This window comes from Trichoplax adhaerens, genomic scaffold (assembly GCF_000150275.1).
Source record: "Trichoplax adhaerens TRIADscaffold_2 genomic scaffold, whole genome shotgun sequence".
Classification (NCBI taxonomy): domain Eukaryota; kingdom Metazoa; phylum Placozoa; class Uniplacotomia; order Trichoplacea; family Trichoplacidae; genus Trichoplax; species Trichoplax adhaerens.
In genome coordinates this window covers 9,461,213-9,483,392 of record NW_002060944.1, presented here as the reverse complement: position 1 = coordinate 9,483,392, position 22,180 = coordinate 9,461,213, and the positions used below count along the sequence as shown (strand labels likewise).

The following is a 22,180-nucleotide window of genomic DNA, read 5'->3' as shown; positions in this document are numbered from 1 at the left end:
TATTTAAAGCAATTATATTAATTGATATACTTATAGACTATAATTGATAAATTCTATGCTAGCACATACCTGATAGCAAGTCTAAGTTGGAAGTAAATACTGGAATGCTATACGCCAAAAAAGTTACATTTAATGCAAAATGGGAGTTGTTTTATGCAGTTTTATTCGATATAATAAGCCAAGTATTAGTATCTAAATGGCAGTGAAATGATACCGATGATAATGATGTAGTCGATATTTAACTAGCAGTAATGAAATCAGCCTGACAGAAAGCCAATACGATAATCGCTGATCGACGTAAAGGAAATGATTTCAATGATGCAGTTGATATTCTAGTTAACTGACAACTGTGAGATTCTTCAATTTAAACTTGTTATAAGATAGAATAATCGACAAGCATATCCGATGTTGTCAGATGATACCTAATTACTTCTTTGCGAGTAACGTTCTTACAAATGCGAATAAATACACTGGCAAATTGCCCTGTAGGATCACCCCTCGAGATGAAAGCCATAACAATAACCCCAACTTCCTTTCTATAGAATAGGATAGAATAGCATTGCGCAGTATATTCAATGAGCATGAAACATAAGTGGAAATTTTATTTCATATGCAGCTGCAGTTGTCTATTATCTTGATTTTAAAACTCTGTTCTCTCTCCTCCCTTTTTTTCTTTCATAACCAACTAATTTACAAAACGTGCACGTCACGTAGTCTTGACGTCAAGTAAGTCGATAAAACAATACTTGGAAGAATTTTTAGCTTATTTTATTCCCAATTAAGCATCACTATCTATTTATTAATGAATCTATTTCTATCGATCAAAGTACAATAGATTTTATCCTATAATTCCGATTAGATACAAATTGTAAGAATTAATTAAAAAAATAAAATTGCAATATCGCCTGTGATTTCTAATTCATGAAAAATAAATAGCAATTACCTTATCATAAGTGAAACCATTACTTATATTTTCAATATCAAGCAGAAATACGGCGCAATAATTTTAGCATAAATGCTCATAGATTTAGATTTATGGATTGGGGTATAAATATTTTTCCAACTTGGCCGTAGGTTCCATTATTGTTCATGAATGAAACTCAAAACTATGGTCCTCTCACTATTGATATTTTAACATTTATATATTAGTTACAATTATTGTACATTTCTTGACGTTCTTTCTTGTTGTGAAATGATTTCCAAGAAAAATAAGATTTATACAGAGAAATGAAATCAATACATAATAACATCTTTGATTGTTCCTACATTAAAATCCGATCCAGCTTGTCAATTTTAAAGTAGAAAGATAAAATTCATGTAACCAATCACATTCATGATGCTACTTTGCAACAGCCTGTCGTGGTAAGCCAAATAGTCTAATTTACTTATAATTACTTATATTAAGATAATCATAAAAATTTTCAAAGAATTCGAAATTCTATTCCTTTAATAGCTAGCAGAAAATATATTGCAAAAAAACATACTTTCATCGTCTTTAATATTTGCTTGCCTTTGAATTACTATATATGACCGTTCTAAGGCATATAATAGTAGAGTTATTCCTTATTTGATTAAGATCTAATCAAATTACAAATCTGATATTTACAACTAGTACGATATTGAAAGACATGCATTCGATTGGAAGAATTTCCATCATTACTATTAAAATGAGTAATATTTCTTATGGAGGCTACATGAAGTAAACATTAATTATAAGCCCTGCGTACGAATTATTATGGCGACTACAGTTGTTCAATCTTAATAGATACAATTTATGTCATAAAAAATTTAAAGAGTAGAAAATCTAGCAATTCTAATGTGTTTATTCTTAAACCTATAGAATTGATTATTACGCTATTAAGTAAATGAATTCATACGACTTTAATTGTAAATCACATTGTTATAATTGAAATTTCACAGTATGGATGAAAATTGGCCTATCTTGAACTCTATGGAGTTCAATTAAATTGATCTGCAAAATGATAATTTTCGTATAATATGTAACATTTAAAATCCTAGATCTTAGAACAAGTTGTGTATACTTAACAACGACACTTTCATCGAGATGATATCGGAAAATTATATTCGTCGAAGTAATTGAACGAATAATAACTAGAAAAACAGTACATAAGTGATCATCCTTCTATCTGGAATTTAATCTTAGTTATGAATATCGCCAGCCAATAGAGGATACGTAGTTTTATATTGACTTTGCTACTAATTAGCCATAAAAATGTTAATACATGAAATCACCGTTAATTTAAAATTTACTTTGTTACAATCATTGTGCTTAAAATATACGTCAATTTGGTAGCTACAATGCAGTTGTCAGAATTATCATTTTTATTTATACAGTATCTCCTTATTCAAAAACAAGCAAAGTATAAAGTACCGTACCTTACATTTTCCGGTTAAAATAAATGTATTAAATTTATATAAAATACCTACGATGTCATGGTCTATCTGTCATTCTAAAATATACTGTATTCAACGCAATGACAGTCACAAATTTGGTCAATAAAGCGATAAATTGTCATAAAATAAGATTATCGATATGTAAATAGTTACGTTGGAGATGATATTGAGATGGAATGCTGGGATACAAACTTACGAGCTATAAATATTGTACAACCAGATTGTTTTTCATATCAAAATTCAGACTTTAGCAGGAAATTATTTTATGTACTTTAAATGTACCAAGCAGACATGAAACTACTTAAAAAATTGTTGAAAAAAATCTAATATCCATAATTTATTACAAATTACTTTCGTACTTTCTATCGCAAGAAAGTTAATTTGAATACATGATGATGCCTGATCGATATGTACATTTGTAATGGAATGATTTCATTTCTATTATTGCCAACCATAGCAGATGTTATTTCCCCTTAGATTATATCCTCACATCATTTGTAATACGCACATTGACTGGCCAATTTAATACAGTAAATATCAGTAATTACTAAACAATCAATGATGGGAATCGATTTAATTTATACAGGACATGATGCCAAACGATATGGACTTTTCTCTTTTATTCGCATTTCAAATTAATCATAACCACGATAAAATTAAATATTCTCTTTATTCCAAAATGATCATTTCTAAGTCATCTTTATCGATATTTACGACTAATACTAGGTTACTATCACCAATTTCCATCCATTCATCTGTTCAAATAATGAAAAGCAAACTATTTTAGCTTATGCAGCCATGTAATTATCGTCTAAGTCTTGTATGTTTATCATTTGGCATTGAAATAATATTATTATGATTTAAACTATTTTTCAATATTCTCTTTCAACGGAAAAGAAAATTCATTGCTATATCAACAAATTGATAATATTAATAATAATTCAATGGACTGATTTATTGTCAATTTTTAATTCTTATTATTGATAATAATTTTGCTTTTTTAAACTTCATCTATGTGAGTGCAATTTCCTTCGCAATCATTTTATTGCAAACTATATTTGCTACAGTAGATGTTTATAAGCCAAATTAATTTTATTTCTAACGGTTCAAATGATGACGACATTGATAAATACAAATGTAATTAAGATCCGGGTTAATTTTTAATAAATAAGATGATTTAAGTTCAGAAAAGTGTAAGTGTCTATTTGTATGCGAATACAGATGCAGACTTTGTTAATCCTTTTCGACCGAGATTAAATATAAACGAAATTTGATAGAAGAAAAATTTTACGGTCGTCAGCTAGATTATCTGATAATATACAGTCGAATACCAAAGTTTTAATTTTTTTGCAGAAAAGTTGAATTATGACGAGCAAGGATATCGATCGATTGGGCTGTACAGCCAAACTCATTCTGATGTAAGAATGGAAATAGTCAGATTGCATGATTAGAAAGAGTTCAGTACCGCACTGAAGTTAAGCTTATTTTCTTTGCGAAGGAGTTCAAAAAATAACGGACAGGAAGATCGGTCAATAGAATTGCATAGTTGTTAAAATTCTGATGTGAAGATAGAGAATCGCAAGGCTGAGAGTTAACATAGAGCTAAACCCCGAAGTTATGATTATATTATACGGAGGAGTTCAATATAATAGCTAGGAGCATTCATCGATAGAGCTGCTTGCTAGATTTGATGTGAAGATAATAAATTCTCTTCAATCATTCGTTATAGAGCTACGATGCTGGACAGGAAGCTGCCGTTGTAATAGGTGGAATAAAGTTGATACTGTTCTGATGGCAACCAGACGATAGATAGAAACTAAATTGTAATTCAATGTCTGGACAATATTTGCAAATCTTGTTCAGTTTCGGTTTCTTTTGTTTATATAGTAGTTTATTCTTTTCTCCCTTGTTTACTTAATGGAATTCTAGAGGCATAAACGTTTTTTATAACGATTAAAGAATTCGTTCTGCAAAGATTGTCGCAATCATCGTTATCATTTTAGCTCTGGACTGAAATTACACGTCTATCAAGCTATATTATTGATGTAATAATATCGTTACTATGAAGTATACAATGATTGGAGTAGTAAACCACGATTGCTTTCATTACTCTATTTCAGAAACACTTTTAGCTATATGATGAAGCGTCATCTTTCTTTGATTTTGTATGTAATCAATTTTGGATACCGTAAAGAATCATTCTCTTTAGCAGATGATTAACATATGGGATGCAATTATTCTTAATTATGTCTACGGTATTAATAACATACAATTTTTTTATCCTTCTTTATTACTATATGACGATCTAAAATAATAATGATTGTACAGTGTATTTTCTTCTTAATATACTCAATAATATGGTAAGGGCAATATCTATAATATTTTGGCTTATTCAATATCGCTGGCTATGTTGAAGAATTCCCATAGGGGCGGTATGATATTGGATTTTCATTATATTGTATTTAAAAATGTAATTGTAAAGGCCTGCATGTTCGAATTATTTTCGTTGTATTGTGTATTTTGGATGAACAATAATAACAAGGACAACAATCTCATGATTGCTACAAGATTTTGATGCTTTTGACCATTTTAAAATAATGAGCAAATATAGATTGACCACCTAAATTAATAATAAAGCTGAAAGAACGATTTTGACATCTGCTTTAGAGCTTTTTTCTGTTGTTAGATGCCATTACAATAATGATTAGATTCAAAGATAATGCAATCAGAAAATTCTGGTTCAATATCAGCGGTATTGAATTTGGGAATCATTAGATATCGTGGGATCTTAGTATTATCCAGTACAATGCTTACTAATTCATTTGGTCAACAAAATTATTATTTCAAGTGGAATATCAAAATAAGAAACTTTAAAGTGTGTAATAATAATGAAATTAAAATTTTTGTATGAATTAAATATGAAATGAGGTCTCATGACTGTCGTCAACTTGCGCCAGAAGTAGATTTATCGAGTAATATTGACACGCCTACAGATAAACACTATTTCTAATCAAACTGCCCTCGCTCTACTTTTTTATGATAGCTGGAAGCGTTCTTTATGTTATTTCAACAACTGATACAGCTATAGCTGTCATAAAATAAGTACAGAGGTAAGTACATCTAAGTATTGTTATAAGTATTAAGCGTAAATAGAACGCATTTTGATGATATAACAAAATGGTAGTTTACTCCTTTCAAGCTTTCCTCGGACTTAGTTCAATACAATTTTTCAAATTCATTTAAATAACAATTAATATCTAAAAGCGCAGAGATGTATTGGACGATCTTTTTTTATCAATAACAATCAAATCAATGCTAGATTACTACAATTTCATATACAAATATACTTTAGGATTTTAATCGTTCTATGAAATGTGCGCCATTACAGTACACAGTATAGATTGGTATTAAGGACTACTAATTATCGTGTAACAGAATAAAGAGTAATTTATTAGTGTTCTTTAACATAACCTTCGCCGTGTAATATTTTAATAAATGTTATGCACTGGATAATAATCAATAAATAGCTGCTATTTTGTAAAATATTGCTTTATCCAATAATTTACTGGTACCATAGTCTCATCTAAGTAACATTGCCGCGTAGCTTTTGGTAGTATTTTAGAAAAGATTGAATTTAATGATTTATTAGCCTCATTTACAAAGAAAGCATTTAACTGTGGTAGCTACCTAGCTAAACGACATATTATCGGATAGATTTATTATTCATTGCCAGCTGCAACCGTTCCATCATCACTATAGTTATTAGATATTCCTTTGTGCTGAATTATTTAGTGCTTATCAACTGGCATCTGAAAGAATTTTCTAGCTTGACAAATGTCGAAAGAATTTTTATTTATGGCTATTGTAATAGCTTGCAACTCATCGAAAACAATTATATGGATAGTTGTCTAGAAATCTAACAATTACGTGCCACAGGCGGAGTAACAATCCAAAATTGAACAATTTCGTATTCTAAGGACATTAATAACTCGGTATCCTACTTGTTCTAAAATTTCATGAGGATTGTAGTGCAAGTTTCATACTTCATAGAGCTTGGATGTATAGATATCATGAAGCATTCGTAGTTGAGGATGTAGGTAGAATAGATGGATTTGATCAACTATGTAATAAATAGTTGCGACTAAAATTAGTTGACAATAACCAGTTCTACTTCCTATGTCATAATAATATAAGTATTGGCGAAGATTGGTCGAGCTAGTTGCTAATATCGGTTCGTACTCTTTTATCAAGCCTTACCGTAACTACGCAAAAAAAAAGTACCAGTAGGCCACATTATGCCTTGCACAGAAATGACATGAGCTAACTATAGACGCTTTAAACGTATAGGTTGTACAAGTAATGATTCTAGCTACAAAGTTAATCCCGTTTTCTGTATAAGGATTTTAATTTGCCTTCTCAGGAGTTAAACGATGAGGAAAAATCTTTAGTCTATAACAAGGATTTTAATTTTCCCTATTCAGGGGTTAAATGATGAGGAATATCTTTAATCTATGACAAGGATTTTAATTTGCCTACTCATAGGTTACATGTCGAGGGAAATGTTTAACCTAGAACAAGCCTGTCTTCCTTACACTGTCCTGGATAATACTACAATTGTATGCAAAATGAGCTGCTATCTTATGGATTATTTCTTCTTTAATAGTAGACAGCAGAGCACCATCAAAACGGAACGACAGTAGTTCACTTAGCGTACTACTTACTATAGCATGGAAATTTAACACTAGAATTGATTACTCATAGCTGGTATATGCGGAAAAATCGTTTCCGTAATTTGTCGTCACCACATTTATATACCGCTATGCTCAGAAAATTTCATTTGCCAAATTGAAAGTAATAATAAGTAGACCGATCTATCAAAAAAATAATCATGGTCTACATATTTAGCCGCATATTTTTGAGTTGTTTCCTTAATATCGAATTCTTACGTAGTCTCTGAAAAATATCGCTCTGAATCAGTTCTATCAATCTACGAAATTCAAAATAATCTTAGTACTAGTGTTATCATGACTGACAAAACATGTATCATATAGCTGATGTTGTTTGTGGATTTGTTTTTATACGTTATTATTGTTTCAGGTCAGCGTAATCCGAAGTAGCACAGTCAAATTACGGTAGAAAGTATTTAAACAATTTACTTCAAATATGAAATGCAAACGCTATAAGATTTACCACATACTCTATAATTTAATTTAGCTTTCGATTCTGCCATGATATAACGCTTGTTACTGGCTGGAATTGAAATACATCTTGTTTTACAGCACAACATACCGGTAGTGATGCATCAGTTACCAAACACCATTATGATACCAAATTTAGTCTTCAAATTGGGTTGGAATATTTTTCTTTCTAGTAAACAGATAGATGCACTTCTTGTGCATTTACTCTGGTAAAATTTCTATCTACTGTACATTTATAGTATCGTACCCTACCTATAGCAAGTTATGGACATGTTGATTTGCACGTGATTTATCATTCATCATCAGTAAACTGGACTTTATTTGGTTCTAGCAGATTATTTATCCAAGTTGTTATGGCCGCCAACAACAATTATTAAGACAAACAATAATCAACACTACTCCATTTCTATGATGACTGATATTAACAACCAAGGATTTGATCCACTATTTGAAGCGACGAAGTCTATAGCATTTGAATTTGCTCCGGCTGCTTTTCTGGCTGTAATCTCTAGTTTTATAGCAATTTATATCGTTTTCTTCTTTTGGCCAAATCTGTTCGTTGATCAAAATTATATACCTACATGCCTTTTCTAGCTACTGCACTTTTATCGCTGTATGCGAGTTTATATTTTGGCTCCTGTCAAAATGTAACATTGCCTCCTTCAAGTTTATATGTGGATTATTGTATGCCGTCTTCAACTCAGCCATCATCGTCGGTTCAGTGGACAGTCATAGCATTTCCTAACGGCAAAATTCAACAATCTACTGATAATAGAATAACGTTCTCTTATAATTATGATGATGAAGTAGAATTTTATTACATTCGTTGTAACAATGGTAATAATTTAGTGAAAGAAAATATTTTATATATCAATTCACGGACAAGAGGAGTCATTCTATGGTTGGATGAAGATGGCCAAGTTATACCACAAACTGACGTTACAAATATTACTTTAACAGTAGCAGTCTTTCCATTTCAATTGCGAGCGAAAGTATTTGGATGTGAAAAAAATGTGTTGGCAGCCATAAGAAGTCCTCCTTTGAACGCAAGTTTGACGAATTCATTTCCTGGCAATGTCATTGAATTTTTTCAGGTAGGAAACCGTGAATGGAGCACCAACTATTCATAGGATATATTTAAATTGGACGGTACATTGGTCTTAGATTGAAGTGTTTTTTATGTGATTAATAGACGGAGAATGAAATTTTCTTTGACGTAGGTGAATTATGGCTTGTATAGCTTAAGGATAGAATGTCTTGGAAAATGGAATACAACACTTTTAACCGCATCAGCAATAGTATCAGGGCCAGCAAGAGCAACTGGAAATGACTGTCATTGCGTGCATAACGGTGTTTGTTCTCTAGTTCAAAATGATGAAAATAATCAAACATGCTACTGTTCAGATGAATATACCGGATCTAAATGCCAATGGAAAGCTGCAACTAGTCAACAAGTAGCCACTGCAACAGCTTCTAGCATCACTACTAAGCCTCCATCTGTTCCAGTTCCTCTAAATACTACTGCGATTGTCATGATCCATGTTGCGTTAGCGGTTTTAGATTGTTGTTTTCTACTGACTATTGCTATTATATATTACAAGCGACATTTTCCTCGTGGTCGGCTAGAGATCCATAGGGTCAATTCGGCTGTTTATACGCCAGTATCGACCGTAGAGCCGAAGCAAGTTCCTCAAAAAGTAGAGGATTTGCCAGAGTATGCTGAATTGGAAAAGGTCACTCAAGATTAATGATTACGCAGCATTCCGACCGTTGCTATTTTTCACTACCTCAATATCGCGTATTTTGATATTTGTGCCGACCATGTAAGAAATTACTATATCATTGACGTGTTTCCTTGGTTGCTTGTATGAAAAGCAACATTTGTAATTAAAAATGAAGGATTGTTAGTAGACTATTTCAATGTATGTGCCTCACATGTTGTTGACAATTGCAGCCAGAAAATATTTTGCATCGATGACTTCATTTGTAAGCAGTAGAGACCGCTTCGATCATGGTCATTTTGCAAGCACGTTTTTATGCTGTTTTTATGCATTGCCTTAGCCTTACTGTCATGATATTGATCAAGATTTACCAACATGTTCTTTATCCATTGCATAGCATTAAATAGTATTGATGGCTATTCATTGCCAACCGCTAGACTGTACTCTCTGCGATAGACATGTTCATGTTGAAGCATTGCAACGATATCGTTATGCATGTTGAAATGAGCTGCAGTAATAGTAGCATCTCGTAGACAGTTGAGTAGCGCAGCTCAATCAAACACATTCAAGTTCTATTAAAATGATTTCATTCAAATGAAATGAGCATCGCCATAAATAGTTATTCCTGCAGCATTGCAGACGTCCTGCAATGCCTTTCTGCCATCGCAGTATGCGGACAAGCAATGCTACAGCAACGAACAGTATTTGATGGTCAAGTAGCCTGACAGTCTCCATGCTTGCTTTAAATCCTATGGCCACCATGTCCAACATATCAATTTGCGTAGTACTTGACCACTCACTCACTCGATACAAGGGCTAGCCGTGGGAGCACCAGTTCTTCAAGTCCAGTACGTTACCGTATGGATTGAGGAAGTCCAACATAGTGTTGGGCTGGCTGTTGGCATTAGCATGGGCTGACGGTCCAAAAAGGGAGAACTTTACGGAGCAGAATCAGTAGAGTGTACTGTAATTTAGCCCTTTCTTTCGCGCAGCCGCTCTAATGGATTGACTTTATCGTGTCTCTCTTATGTTTACAGTTATTGCATAATGTTTAATAAAGCGTGACGACGATGGTCCGAAAGGACAACTTGAAGTTACAGAGCAGAATCAGTAGAGTGCAGTACTGTACAGTACAGAATTGTACTGTACATTTGTACTGTACTGTACTTTCTGTTAATGAAGCGTGACGACGATGGTTCGAAAAGGGACAACTTTCAGTTTTACGGAGCAGAATCAGTAGAGTGCAGTACAGTATTGTACTGTACTGTGCTGTAAAACGTTTCCATTAATATTGTAGATTCCAGAATGAAAATAACTACTGTACTAGGGATTTTCTCTGTTATTTATACGTCACTGTATGAAATAGACAGTACTACACTGTGTACTGTATGGCGAAATACTCCATAAAGGTAAAAATGGGATAGTCTCAGATTAATTTGTACTGTACTGATCGCTAATGATGGTACTGTAGTGCACTGTGTGCAGTCTGTGCTAGATCAAACCCTTCTACCGTCACTGCATCGAAAGTTCTCAGAATACAGTACAGTATACAGTACAGTAGAGTTCGTATGGTACTGTACAGTACATTAGAGTAGTACACGGTACATGGGATTTCGATGGTGTCGCTAGGACTGACGTGTCGCCCGAGCTGGTCAGTGGTCAGGCTACAGCGCAAAGTTGTAGTGTAGTGTACTGTGTACGTTACTGTACAGCTGAGCATACGGTAGTGGCACGCACGGCATCATGGGCCACTATCTCTCTGCATCCGCCGTTCGCGGTTTACAGAATTCCACTACATCTCACAGTACAGTACAGTGTACAGTGTACAGTGAGAGTGTATTGTGTACTGTATCTGTACAGTACTGTACTGTACAGTACTGTAGAGTTAATACTAACAAGCGAATTGAAGGTTCGTACTATTAACGCGTAGAATAAATATTGAATATCACATTTGTAGGTTACTGTAAGTAATCAATCACGATTTTGAATATTGAACCTGTAACAATAGCAAGTTTGTAACGTACTGAGTTCAGGTAATATTGAATTAAGGCAATAGCAATCTAACGGTATGATTGCTACAGACCTACAGTACAGTATACTGTACCGTACGTACAGTACTGTCCAATAACACCGTCCAAACCTACTGTACACTCACAGTACAGTACTGTCCAATAACACCGTCCAAACCTACAGTACTGTACAGTACAGTATGTACTGTGCACTGTGCACTGTACACACAGTATGGGACGCATCCTGTACAGTGTACAGTGTACAGTACTGTCGAAAAAATATCCAAAATGGCTCAAGAGGGACAGTAGCGTACAGTACATAGGCTACAATACTGCACTGTACTACAGCATCTTATCACGGTGTACCGTATAACGCCGTTTTTGCGCAGGCTTGGCACAATATTAAGGCTGCATGTGACCCTTCTTCCTTCTCTCTAGCAATTTATCCGAGTAGCCATCATGGTAGGTTCAGTAAAGAAAAATATCCTAGTCCAATCTTCAATTTCTGTGCACGATCGTAAATTTCTTTTATCATCAAACTGCTTCGGCACTTTCGTTGTAAAAGATGATCTAGTTTTGTTTGGCTAAAGATGTAATCATAAAATTTTATTCGCTATTATATAGTCTCATCGTAAGTTCTCGGCTCCTCGTCATGGTTCCCTTGGGTTCTTACCACGTAAGAGAACGAAAAAGCATCGAGGAAAAGTAAAGTCTTTCCCTAAAGATGACGCTACCAAGCCTTGCCATCTTACAGCATTTATGGCCTATAAGGCTGGTATGACTCATGTCTTGCGTGAACCTGATCGTCCTGGTTCAAGTAAGTTCAACTGCCATAATGTACAACAACTTCTTACGATGGCGGTAACTAGTATTTCGCCGTTCTTCAATAGCTAGACAGCTAATAATGGAAGAGCCAAGTGATAGTTTGATATCGTGCAATGCTAGTAATAGATCATCATTTTTAATATCAAATACTTTACGATAGTACATACGTACAGACAACTTTTTTTATTGGCAATAGCCTTTCGTTATGCATTAATATTGAACGATTTGTTATACAGCGCTAGTGTAATTTGTTACGCCTTAAAGTAATACAAGTATTTCCAGAATATGGCAACGATGCATAAGTTGCCGTATGATGAAATGTTACTTTAAAATGGAACTATTCTCATAAATTGTTGTCGTCTTTGAGTTGAGATATGAGAAAATACATCTGGCTTCAAAGTCTCTCATTAATCGACTACTGTTTATAAATGACGGCTGTAATCTCTACTCTTATAGAAATGAATAAGAAAGAAGTAGTAGAAGCTGTTACCATCCTGGAAACTCCTCCAATGGTTGTTGTAGGTGTCGTTGGCTATATTGAAACTCCTCGTGGCCTTCGTACTTATAAGACCGTTTGGGCTGAACATCTGAATGAAGAATGCAAGCGTCGCTTTTACAAGAACTGGTACGTAAGCTTAGATGTATTTGTTATAGACACCTATCTGGCGATAAGCTCTCTATTAATGCAAGATCGCATACAATCCTAGCAAGTTTCTTGATAAAGTAAATGTAGACTTCAGGTCTGTAAGGAGGATTATGTTCAATGCAACAGGTATAGATCAAAGAAGAAGGCCTTCACTAAATCATGTAAGAGATATGGAGACGCAAACGGCGTTCAAACGATCGAACGTGATTTCGAAAAAATGAAAAAGTATTGCAAAGTCATCCGTGTTATTGCACATACTCAGGTGAGCAGAGGGAGACCTACTGCACTTGTACTTCGATACGAAAGCAGTCTGGCTTGCATAGAATGTTTGCGACAGCAAGATGTTATTTCTTGTAAAGTATCTAAATTAAATATTAATGTTTTAGATAAGACTGGTCGCTTTACGACAAAAGAAATCCCATGTCATGGAAATCCAAGTTAACGGAGGTAATATCGTTGAAAAGGTAGACTATGCCCGTGCTCTGTTAGAAAAAGAAGTACCAGCTGATACCGTTTTTAGCCAAGATGAAATGATTGATATAATTGGTGCAACTAAAGGAAAAGGATTTAGAGGTACTCCAATGCCCTGTCATATTGTAATATGTCATAAATATTAGATAATTTCTCATATTACTACCTTCGCTAATGATGATAGCATGATATCTACTTGATCGAAATATTAAAAACAATTCATAATGTTACTACTTTGGTGATAAGGCGTTACTTTCCGATGGGGAACGAAGAAATTACCACGGAAGACGCATAAAGGTTTACGAAAGGTTGCATGTATTGGCTCTTGGCATCCTAGTCGTGTTGGCTTTTCTATTGCTCGCGCTGGTCAAACTGGTTACCATCATCGTACTGAAGTTAACAAGAAGATTTACCGTATTGGTTCTGGAAAAGATGAAAAGAACGCTAGTACAGGATATGATACGACTGTCAAGAAAATTACTCCTGTGGTAAATTGAAGAGCTAGCGTTACTGACGGCACTTACTATTTGTGTCTATTTTAAAATTTCGACATATATTTCTCACTTTTAGGGTGGATTCCCTCATTATGGTGTAGTTACACAGGATTACATAATGTTGAAAGGATGTGTCATGGGTCCTAAGAAAAGAGTCATCACTTTACGAAAGGTAAAACTAACACTTATTGGATGTACAGTACAGAACAGTAGCTCAAGAATGGCATTTCTGATTCACCATGCTTCCTTTCTTTCAGTCTCGCCGTGTCCATACTAGCCGTGTCGCATTGGAGAAGATTAATTTGAAATTTGTGGATACAACATCGAAATTTGGCCATGGAAGGTTCCAAACTCTTGATGAAAAGAAAGCCTTTATGGTAAGTTACCTGCAACAGTTGAAGTTATTATTTGAACACTGTAAGTGTGACGTGTGCTATACATTATTCTCTTTTAGGGAACCCTTAAGAAAGATATCGCAGCTACTGCATAAATTCGGCCAATTACTGTTTAATAGACGTGTCATGTACTGTTGAGTAATAAATGATTAAAATTTCAAATTAATTTTGGCTGTGTCTTCTCGTGGTATTGATCATGTAATAGTAGAAGACTGCTAACTTTACTTGTCATCTCGAATAGGAAGTGAAGAAATAGATGCTATTTACTGTACTAAAACGAGTGCAACTTATAACAAGTGGATGCATGTTTGTAGTACAGTACTTGGGATCTCTAAAAAATAAACCTTTATGTTTTAGAGATCATTGACTGAATGTATATCGAGATAGTTATTATTCATGTCATGACGGGGATTATTAATACGGTACTTTCTTGAAGCTGTTGGACAGTACATGTTGATACATGTACTTCGTTTCTTGTTTTGCCATTAAAATGAGCGATCATCCAGTTATGTGATCGACAGTGAATTGCACCAGATGATTCGATATTGAGTAGCCGCACTAGAATTCTTAGGACTGATATTAATTATTACTTGTAAATACTCGTAGGACCTATGACTGATTGGGATGAAGCATGAAGTTGAACGATACATGTATAATTATAGTATGTCAATTGCTCAAGATGTACGGTATAAGCTGTATTAGGCTGTGCTTGCGTGTCTAAAAATACTGACAGTGAATAAGTTAGAGATGCTCTACATTTCTTGGCTGCGATTTATTTCAGGTACTTAATAGTTGTGTAGTATGTATATGTTACGTTTTCGCTAGTATTGTTTACAGTATATTCAATATAGTAATTTTTAAGAAACTGTACTCTTATAATAATATGGTAAGTTCACCTAATAGATAAAGTTAAAAATTGACTTTCAAAAGCTCACATAAATTCTACAGTACATAGCTAACACACTTATGAAAAGTAATAGCAATTCAGTATTAAAATTTAAGTGAAGAGTTTTTAAGTACTAGATTACTTCAACCATGGGATTTAGTATCATATATTACAATAGATCGCTTTCAGTCTTTATTTATTATGACGTGGTCCTATCGATTCTTTATTGACCGTTATTATTTTGACATTATTTACTAGAATTTATGAAGACTATAATTACATTTTCGGCTACTAGATCTACACGTGTACATGATACTATATTGTGGATGTATACTCTACATGCAAGACGTAGCCATGAATCCGTTATGAAGTACACAGACACCAAGATATCAAATTGTCTGACTAACTGTAAATAAATAATTAATGATGTTTTGATCCGTATGATCCTAAAATGGTATCAAATGAAAGACTTAGTATAGAATAACGAAAGGAACCGTGACTTTGATAACCAATTGTTTTAGTATTAATATTAAATAAATAAGTTGGCGAAACAATGGCATACACTATGTAGACAATTTAAATTACCATAGTATAGTAGCAGAAATGGTGTTGAACTTTTATTTTCTATCATTCTTAAATAGCAGCGATCTCTTTATAAGTTATAATAATTGTAGATGTTATGTATGTCTCTATTGACAGAGAAAGCCATAACTATATCTAGTTGATTCGTTTAATTCCTTCAGATTGCCCGATGTTGTGAAAGTAGTTTAACGTGAATTTTACTCCTCAATCGATAGATATTGAGATAGCGCATCATCATAATATTAAATTTCCGATCTGATATTAATAAATAGTATCGTTTTCAAAGCATGCTATCGAATTTCAGCACGTCTAGATTGCATAGCATAGTACCGTACGTATAACAGGAAATTACGACAGAAGTGGGATGCAGTATATGAATAGCCTTATTTTAATTTGTTTTACCCCGGTTTGCGTCGCAGCATAGAGTGAGAATAGATTTTTATTGAGAATTGAACAACGTACTATTAAAGTTATCAAAGTAAAGACAAGATAAGCAATACAAGATGATTCATTTTTTCTAATTATCAGATTGGGGTTAAATTCAAGAGATTCATAAAAGTTTAATTGTGTGCTGCTATTTTTCAAGAAAAAAAGGAGAAAAAAACTCGATAACTAATATGAGTATCATGCCACAAGTATAATTTATTTCCAATGTTGCCAATTAAAACTGTTAATTTGCTAGGAAAGGGCAATGTATAAGAAATCATTGGTTCCAAAATATCGCTAAAAGTTGTTATTAAAAGATTGACGATTGTAATGAGTTTTAAATATAAAATAAAAATATACAACTGTATATTACTGATACAAATTAATAAAATGATGGCTATACTCTCAGTCTATTCTTTTATTATTCCTTCAATTTTATTAGTCCAGCCTTGGAACAAATTAAATTGTAAGCATTCAACGTGACAACTACTGACTACTAGATTATGATGATCATCATTATCACTAATGACAATAGGAGTAAATACAAGCAATACTCTTACATACGTATAGAACAGAAATTTACATTTTGGACATTGTCCATTGCTTCATAATACAGTAGGTCAGCATGTGTAAAATGTGATGCATACATTCAAGTGCTCTATTGATGCAATATCGATGTTTAGAGTCGCGTGCTAACTAACGAGTGGAATATTTTCAAAGCAGTCATTGGTTTTGAATTAATCAAATGTAATCTTTGTCGGTAAATCGTCGTATTGATAATATTTCGATGTAATTGCCTTGTCGTCAACTTTGACAACTGTGATACCATTTTTTTCATTACCAAGTTGAAATGACATCGAAGATGCTGTCGTCAATTGGATACCATCTACTTTAACGTCTGCATTAGCATGACGATGCCCAGTAAAAACAGATACAACTCCGTGATACTTCAAAGCGGAGAAGAGCGGTAATCGTTCCTTTTTAGGAATGATAAAATAGGTATCTTCTTCGTCGATACCTTGTAAACATAATGGAATATGCTGGAAAAGAACAATGTGTTTGGCATGAGCGAGTTGAGCCTCGACGAGATGATCTTCTAGCCATTGATGTTGCTCTTTCTTGATATCTTGTAAATTAGAGCCATCATAATAATATTGAGAATTTAAGACGATAAAATAAACTCCACCGCACCAAAATGAATACCAGTCATCTCCAAAATCTTGACGATAGGTCGCAATATCGTCGGGCGTGGGTGTATCGCCAATATCATGATTGCCTGGTAAGCACATTAACGGAATTTGATGATTTAATTGAGCAAATGCTTTCTTGAAATCTTCAACCTGTTGGCGATGTGTTGGTTTGGAAGGGGGTGAATTAACGAGATCGCCACCGACCATGAAAAATCGAGGCGGTGGTTGCATTTTATTGACTTCATCAACGGCTCTTTGAACATATTGAATTTCATCTTGCCATGTTACATCTTGTGTAACGATACCCAGTTGTGGATCAGCACCAAAAATAAAGTAGAAAGGTTGTGACCATTTGGCTTCTTGTTGTTGATCCAAGATGGAGTTGTCGATAGTATGATTGCAAGCTTTGGCTAAATTGGCCATGATGATTGCTAAGCCAAGCGGTTCGATTGCGATGACGTGAAGTGATCCTTTGTAATACTGATGGCTGCAGTACAGTACAGTAAGAGTTAATAATACTAACAATAATAATAATCACCCCTAATAAACAACACTACAGCACAGTTGCAGTACAGTATTCCTACCTATAACAATTGTTAAATTATAATCATAATAAATAGAGAACAAATAGATCGTCCTCCGTAAAACTGGCGTCCAGAGCGCAGCAACTTTTGCAGTGGTTAGCGCCTTCGTGCCTAAGTGATTTGTTAAAAGACGTTGTGGCTTTGATGACGTTAGTATTGTTCTAATACAGACAGACAGACAGTGAACTCCGACTGGCGAAGAGTCCAGTCGGATACAGTACAGTGTACAGTATAAGTGCAGTACGTACTGTATGGTCAGACCATAGAGTTCAGAAAAAACTCTATGGGTCAGACCTACGATCGATGAGTGAATTACGCAATCTGTGCAAACAGTCTACAGTACTGTACTGTAGACGATGCGAACACGATGGTAGCGTGGTACGATCACATGACTCAATACAGTACCATGAACAGCAAATGGAAATGATATGCTCGTACTGTACTGTTCACTAGTGTCCAGTACGATGTGTTTATTTCCTTTTCTTTTCAGACTCAGAAAAAGGGAAAAATTAGTACTGAAACTAAGGTAAAATGACTCTATTTTAGAGCATTCTACAAGAAGAGTCGAAGCATACAGTAATAATTATAATGAACAGTACAGGAATGTTGTATGCACAGTACTCAGTACTGTACTGCTTGATCCATAGAAAATACTGTAGGCTTTTCTTTCACCTCAATGGCCTGATTGAACCAAACCCATGCACTTCTCTTACAGTGTACAGTACTGTAGCGGTCTGGCCGTACTGTACAGTACATACTGTACACTGAGTGTACAGTACTGTACAGTACAGTAGTCATTCCTACAGTATTAGAAATGGACTTCTACAGTACAACTGTACTGTACTGTACACTGTAAGCTACAGACACAAAGCCAACCGCAAGACAGACTGTGGTAAACTTTGGATTCTGCCGTCTCGTCTCGATATGGGATATGGACGTGTACTGCATATTCATCAACGACTAATAAAATCATAAAATCAATCAATCAACGCCATACCAATCCTACCGAAGGATGATGATTAGCCATTCTTGATTGAATGGTACTGTACTGCAGTGTACGGTACAGTGCTGTAGCGGTGTAGCCTACACAGTAGTCCAGCCTCTAGTCATTCCTATTGGAAATGGACTTCTACAGTACAACTGTACGGTACTGTACACTGTAAGCTACAGACAGAAAGCCGACTATAAGACAGACTGTGGTAAACTTTGGATTCCTGCCGTCTTGTCTCGATATGGGAAACCTACGCGTATCTTGATCAACGAGTCAGGTCTATCAACGACTAATAAATTACAAAATCAATCAATGAACGCCGTACCAATCCTACCAAAGGATGATGATTAGCCATTCTTGATTGAATGGTATACCAGTGTACACTGTACAGTACTGTAGCGGTCTAGCCTACAGTACTGTAGTCTAGCTTCTAGCCATTCCTATTGGAAATGGACTTCTACAGTACAACTGTAGAAGTCCTGTACTGTACTGTGTACACTGTAAGCTACGGACAGAAAGCCGACCGCAAGACAGACTGTGGTACACTTTGAATTCTGCCGTTTGTACAGTATTGTACTGCACTATACTGTACTGTACACTGTAAGCTACAGACAGAAAGCCGACTGCTAGACAGACTGTAGTAAACTTGAGATTCTGCCGTCTCGTCTCGATATGAGATAATGTACGCGTATCTTGATCAACGACTAATAAAATCACAAAATTAATCAATCAACGCCATACCAATCCTACCAAAGGATGAGGATTAGCCATTCTTGATTCAATGGTACTCCTTTTTGAATGTTGGGACTAAAATCATCGTAGAATATCGATAGAAATCGTGAATTATATTGGACCTGTTATCATTCCTCACCTGAAGGCTTCATGAGCACCGGTAAGCGTCGTAGAACCCGTTAGAGTAACTAAAGTAAGCGCGAAGTGATGGATTTCACCTACTGTCAGTGTTTACGACAGCAAAATGTTGTACTGTATCGGTTTGAGCTTTTCCATCATCGATCAACCATAATTGAATAATAATTATAACTTGTGCTATTGAAATCAATTCAACCTAGTGGATATCTTCATTGATTACTTGTAGTACAGTATGTCTTAAAGTGGCAAGAGTGAAAGGAACAAGTGCCATCCAGTTATTGAAGCATTGATTAATTGATTATTTTAGTACGCACAGTACTGTAGTCATGCTGTTATCCAAAGATGGATAAAGCAAGAGTAGAGAATCAATGAAGAGTAATTAACATTATTAGTAAATAAACTGCCGTATATGTACTGCTTTGCCACCCTAGGCTACATCAATATACAATAGCAATAGTTTGCCGTAAACGATACAGATGATCTCTATTTTTTTTGTGCGGGGAGCGCTGACGATGGATAAAATCCAGTAGTCCAAATGCAAATTGCAATTCAATTTCACTTTGAACCGAGACAATGCGAAAATCATGTCCATGATCTATTTGGATTGCAAAAGAATCCAAATGAAATTTCACTTTTGATCAATACTCAGATGGTGTGGATGGATAGTAGATAGGCCGATCAATTCAAATAGGAGTTCAGTTGGGAAAAGTCCAATTCAATTTCACTTATGCTCGATATTCCAACTTTGTTGGTAGGTAGTATGCGTTATCCAGATCGACCTGCATTTTCATGATACTGTACGCGTATTGAAATTGCGGTAAATCCGAGTTATTATATACAGTACTGTTGGCGTCGATTTAGCATGTATGTGTAGACTCAGCATGTCTCTTTATACTTAGAATAATAAAATGGACGGAAATCAAATATCCAAATCATAATTCTATTGCACTTTCATCGATAGACCGTCGAATTTGCTTGTTAGACGTAGAGTTTACATACCAGCTCGATTCCACATTGCAATACTTGTAAATGTTCCTTTTTGTACAATACAAGATATCAACACTGACTGAGTACTACACATCTCTTACACAATCCATGGACCGAAATGAAGTAATCCAAAATCCAGATTGAATTACATTTTTATAATTAATATTCCAACTGGGTTGATGGACAGGAATACATACCAAACAGATCTATTTCCATTGTAGCTGCATTGCGCTTAATACGAATTATATCATCTTAATCTGACGAAAAATTCATCAATGGATATATGCGCGTACAAAAACTCGATCTTGTTCATCTTTTATATCAATCTACAACTGCGAAAGTGTAAAAGGAGGAGGGAAGGAAACATACCAGAAAGAGTGTAAATAAAGAGTCAACTTGAACTGGCATTGAAATAATCGGTGACAAATATGTTACACCCTAATTAGAATAACTTCTGTACAATGGCTGTGGATATTCTACTGTCAAAAGTATCCATTGCCTACAGCCATCGACAATTGATCTAAATTTCATTATCGATACGATAACTCGAATAAAATGACGATATTTTCTTAGTATACTCGTATATTACATGTGGACCACCATGAATCATTGTACTTCAAGACGTTAAATATAAAGTTTATAAATACAACACTCATAAAAAGGCACGAATAGATCAGCCTTCCTAATACATCAAAACATTTTTCTAGTAATTTTAATTAATTTCTGTCATTTAATGAAATAAATCATGCCTGTAAAGAAACATTGTCTTCAATTGTATGCGAGCTAGTATTAAAATACAATATGCTGGTTATCTTAGGGCAAAATCATCGTAAGCACTGGCAAAAAAGAAGCGATTCCGCTGTCAAGATAAGAGCAGAAGAGGTATGCAAGTCTTTCAATCTTTTGCATTTTTATAATATACAAATGCTTCACGGATGAATGCTTCTCATTTCCTAACAAGATGTATATCCGCATCTTCAATTCTAATAGCTCGTAACGCCCTAATATATTGTCAACCATTACTGATAGAATTATCCATATGGAGTGATAAAATAGGTGTAGAGAATACCGCATTTTCTAGTAATTCTTGACAGGTGTAAACTACGATAATGAAATAAAAATACATGGACCTCATTAACTAGTACTGTTTCTATAGTAAATCAATAACTAGACTTTAACCATATGCTTGATCATAACGTAATAAAGTCATGTTAGAGGTCTTATTAGTGCAATCAAATAAACGTTACTTCATACCATATGCTCCGCCAGTCAGTTAATACAGATAATAAGGGATAAAAATTTAACTACAGTAAAGCAACCGTAAAGGAAAGTGCGCATTGTAGAATTCGTAAATGTATTGAATACTTTAAACATTACATTTTTTAAATTGCGGATACGGATACATCAGAAACCCATTTGCAAATTATAAAATATCGCATTATATTTTGGAGATTGTATCAAAAGTGTTCAAAATTAAGTCATGCTTTGAA

The 22,180-nt window shown here is 34.5% G+C and overlaps 3 protein-coding genes across 3 annotated transcripts; 2 read left to right on the top strand and 1 right to left on the bottom strand.

The window, feature by feature from the left end:
• Positions 1–8,194: 8,194 nt before the first annotated feature.
• Positions 8,195–9,361, top strand: TRIADDRAFT_53962 (uncharacterized protein; the record flags this gene model as incomplete). Its single annotated transcript, XM_002110170.1, has 2 exons — positions 8,195–8,707; positions 8,834–9,361. The coding sequence occupies 2 exons, from the start codon at positions 8,195–8,197 to the stop codon at positions 9,359–9,361; spliced, it is 1,041 nt and encodes a 346-aa protein (XP_002110206.1).
• A 1,361-nt stretch (positions 9,362–10,722) lies between these two features.
• Positions 10,723–14,330, top strand: TRIADDRAFT_63703 (expressed hypothetical protein; the record flags this gene model as incomplete). The annotated part of the gene is made up of 9 exons (XM_002110169.1): positions 10,723–10,743; positions 11,968–12,160; positions 12,625–12,793; positions 12,941–13,076; positions 13,201–13,387; positions 13,532–13,773; positions 13,856–13,951; positions 14,037–14,156; positions 14,234–14,330. 9 exons carry the CDS (start codon positions 10,723–10,725, stop codon positions 14,267–14,269), a joined length of 1,200 nt encoding a protein of 399 aa, XP_002110205.1. The 3' UTR covers positions 14,270–14,330.
• A 2,475-nt stretch (positions 14,331–16,805) lies between these two features.
• TRIADDRAFT_21553 (uncharacterized protein) lies at positions 16,806–17,681 on the bottom strand (the record flags this gene model as incomplete). Its single annotated transcript, XM_002109650.1, has 1 exon — positions 16,806–17,681. One exon carries the CDS (start codon positions 17,679–17,681, stop codon positions 16,806–16,808), a length of 876 nt encoding a protein of 291 aa, XP_002109686.1.
• Positions 17,682–22,180: the final 4,499 nt, after the last annotated feature.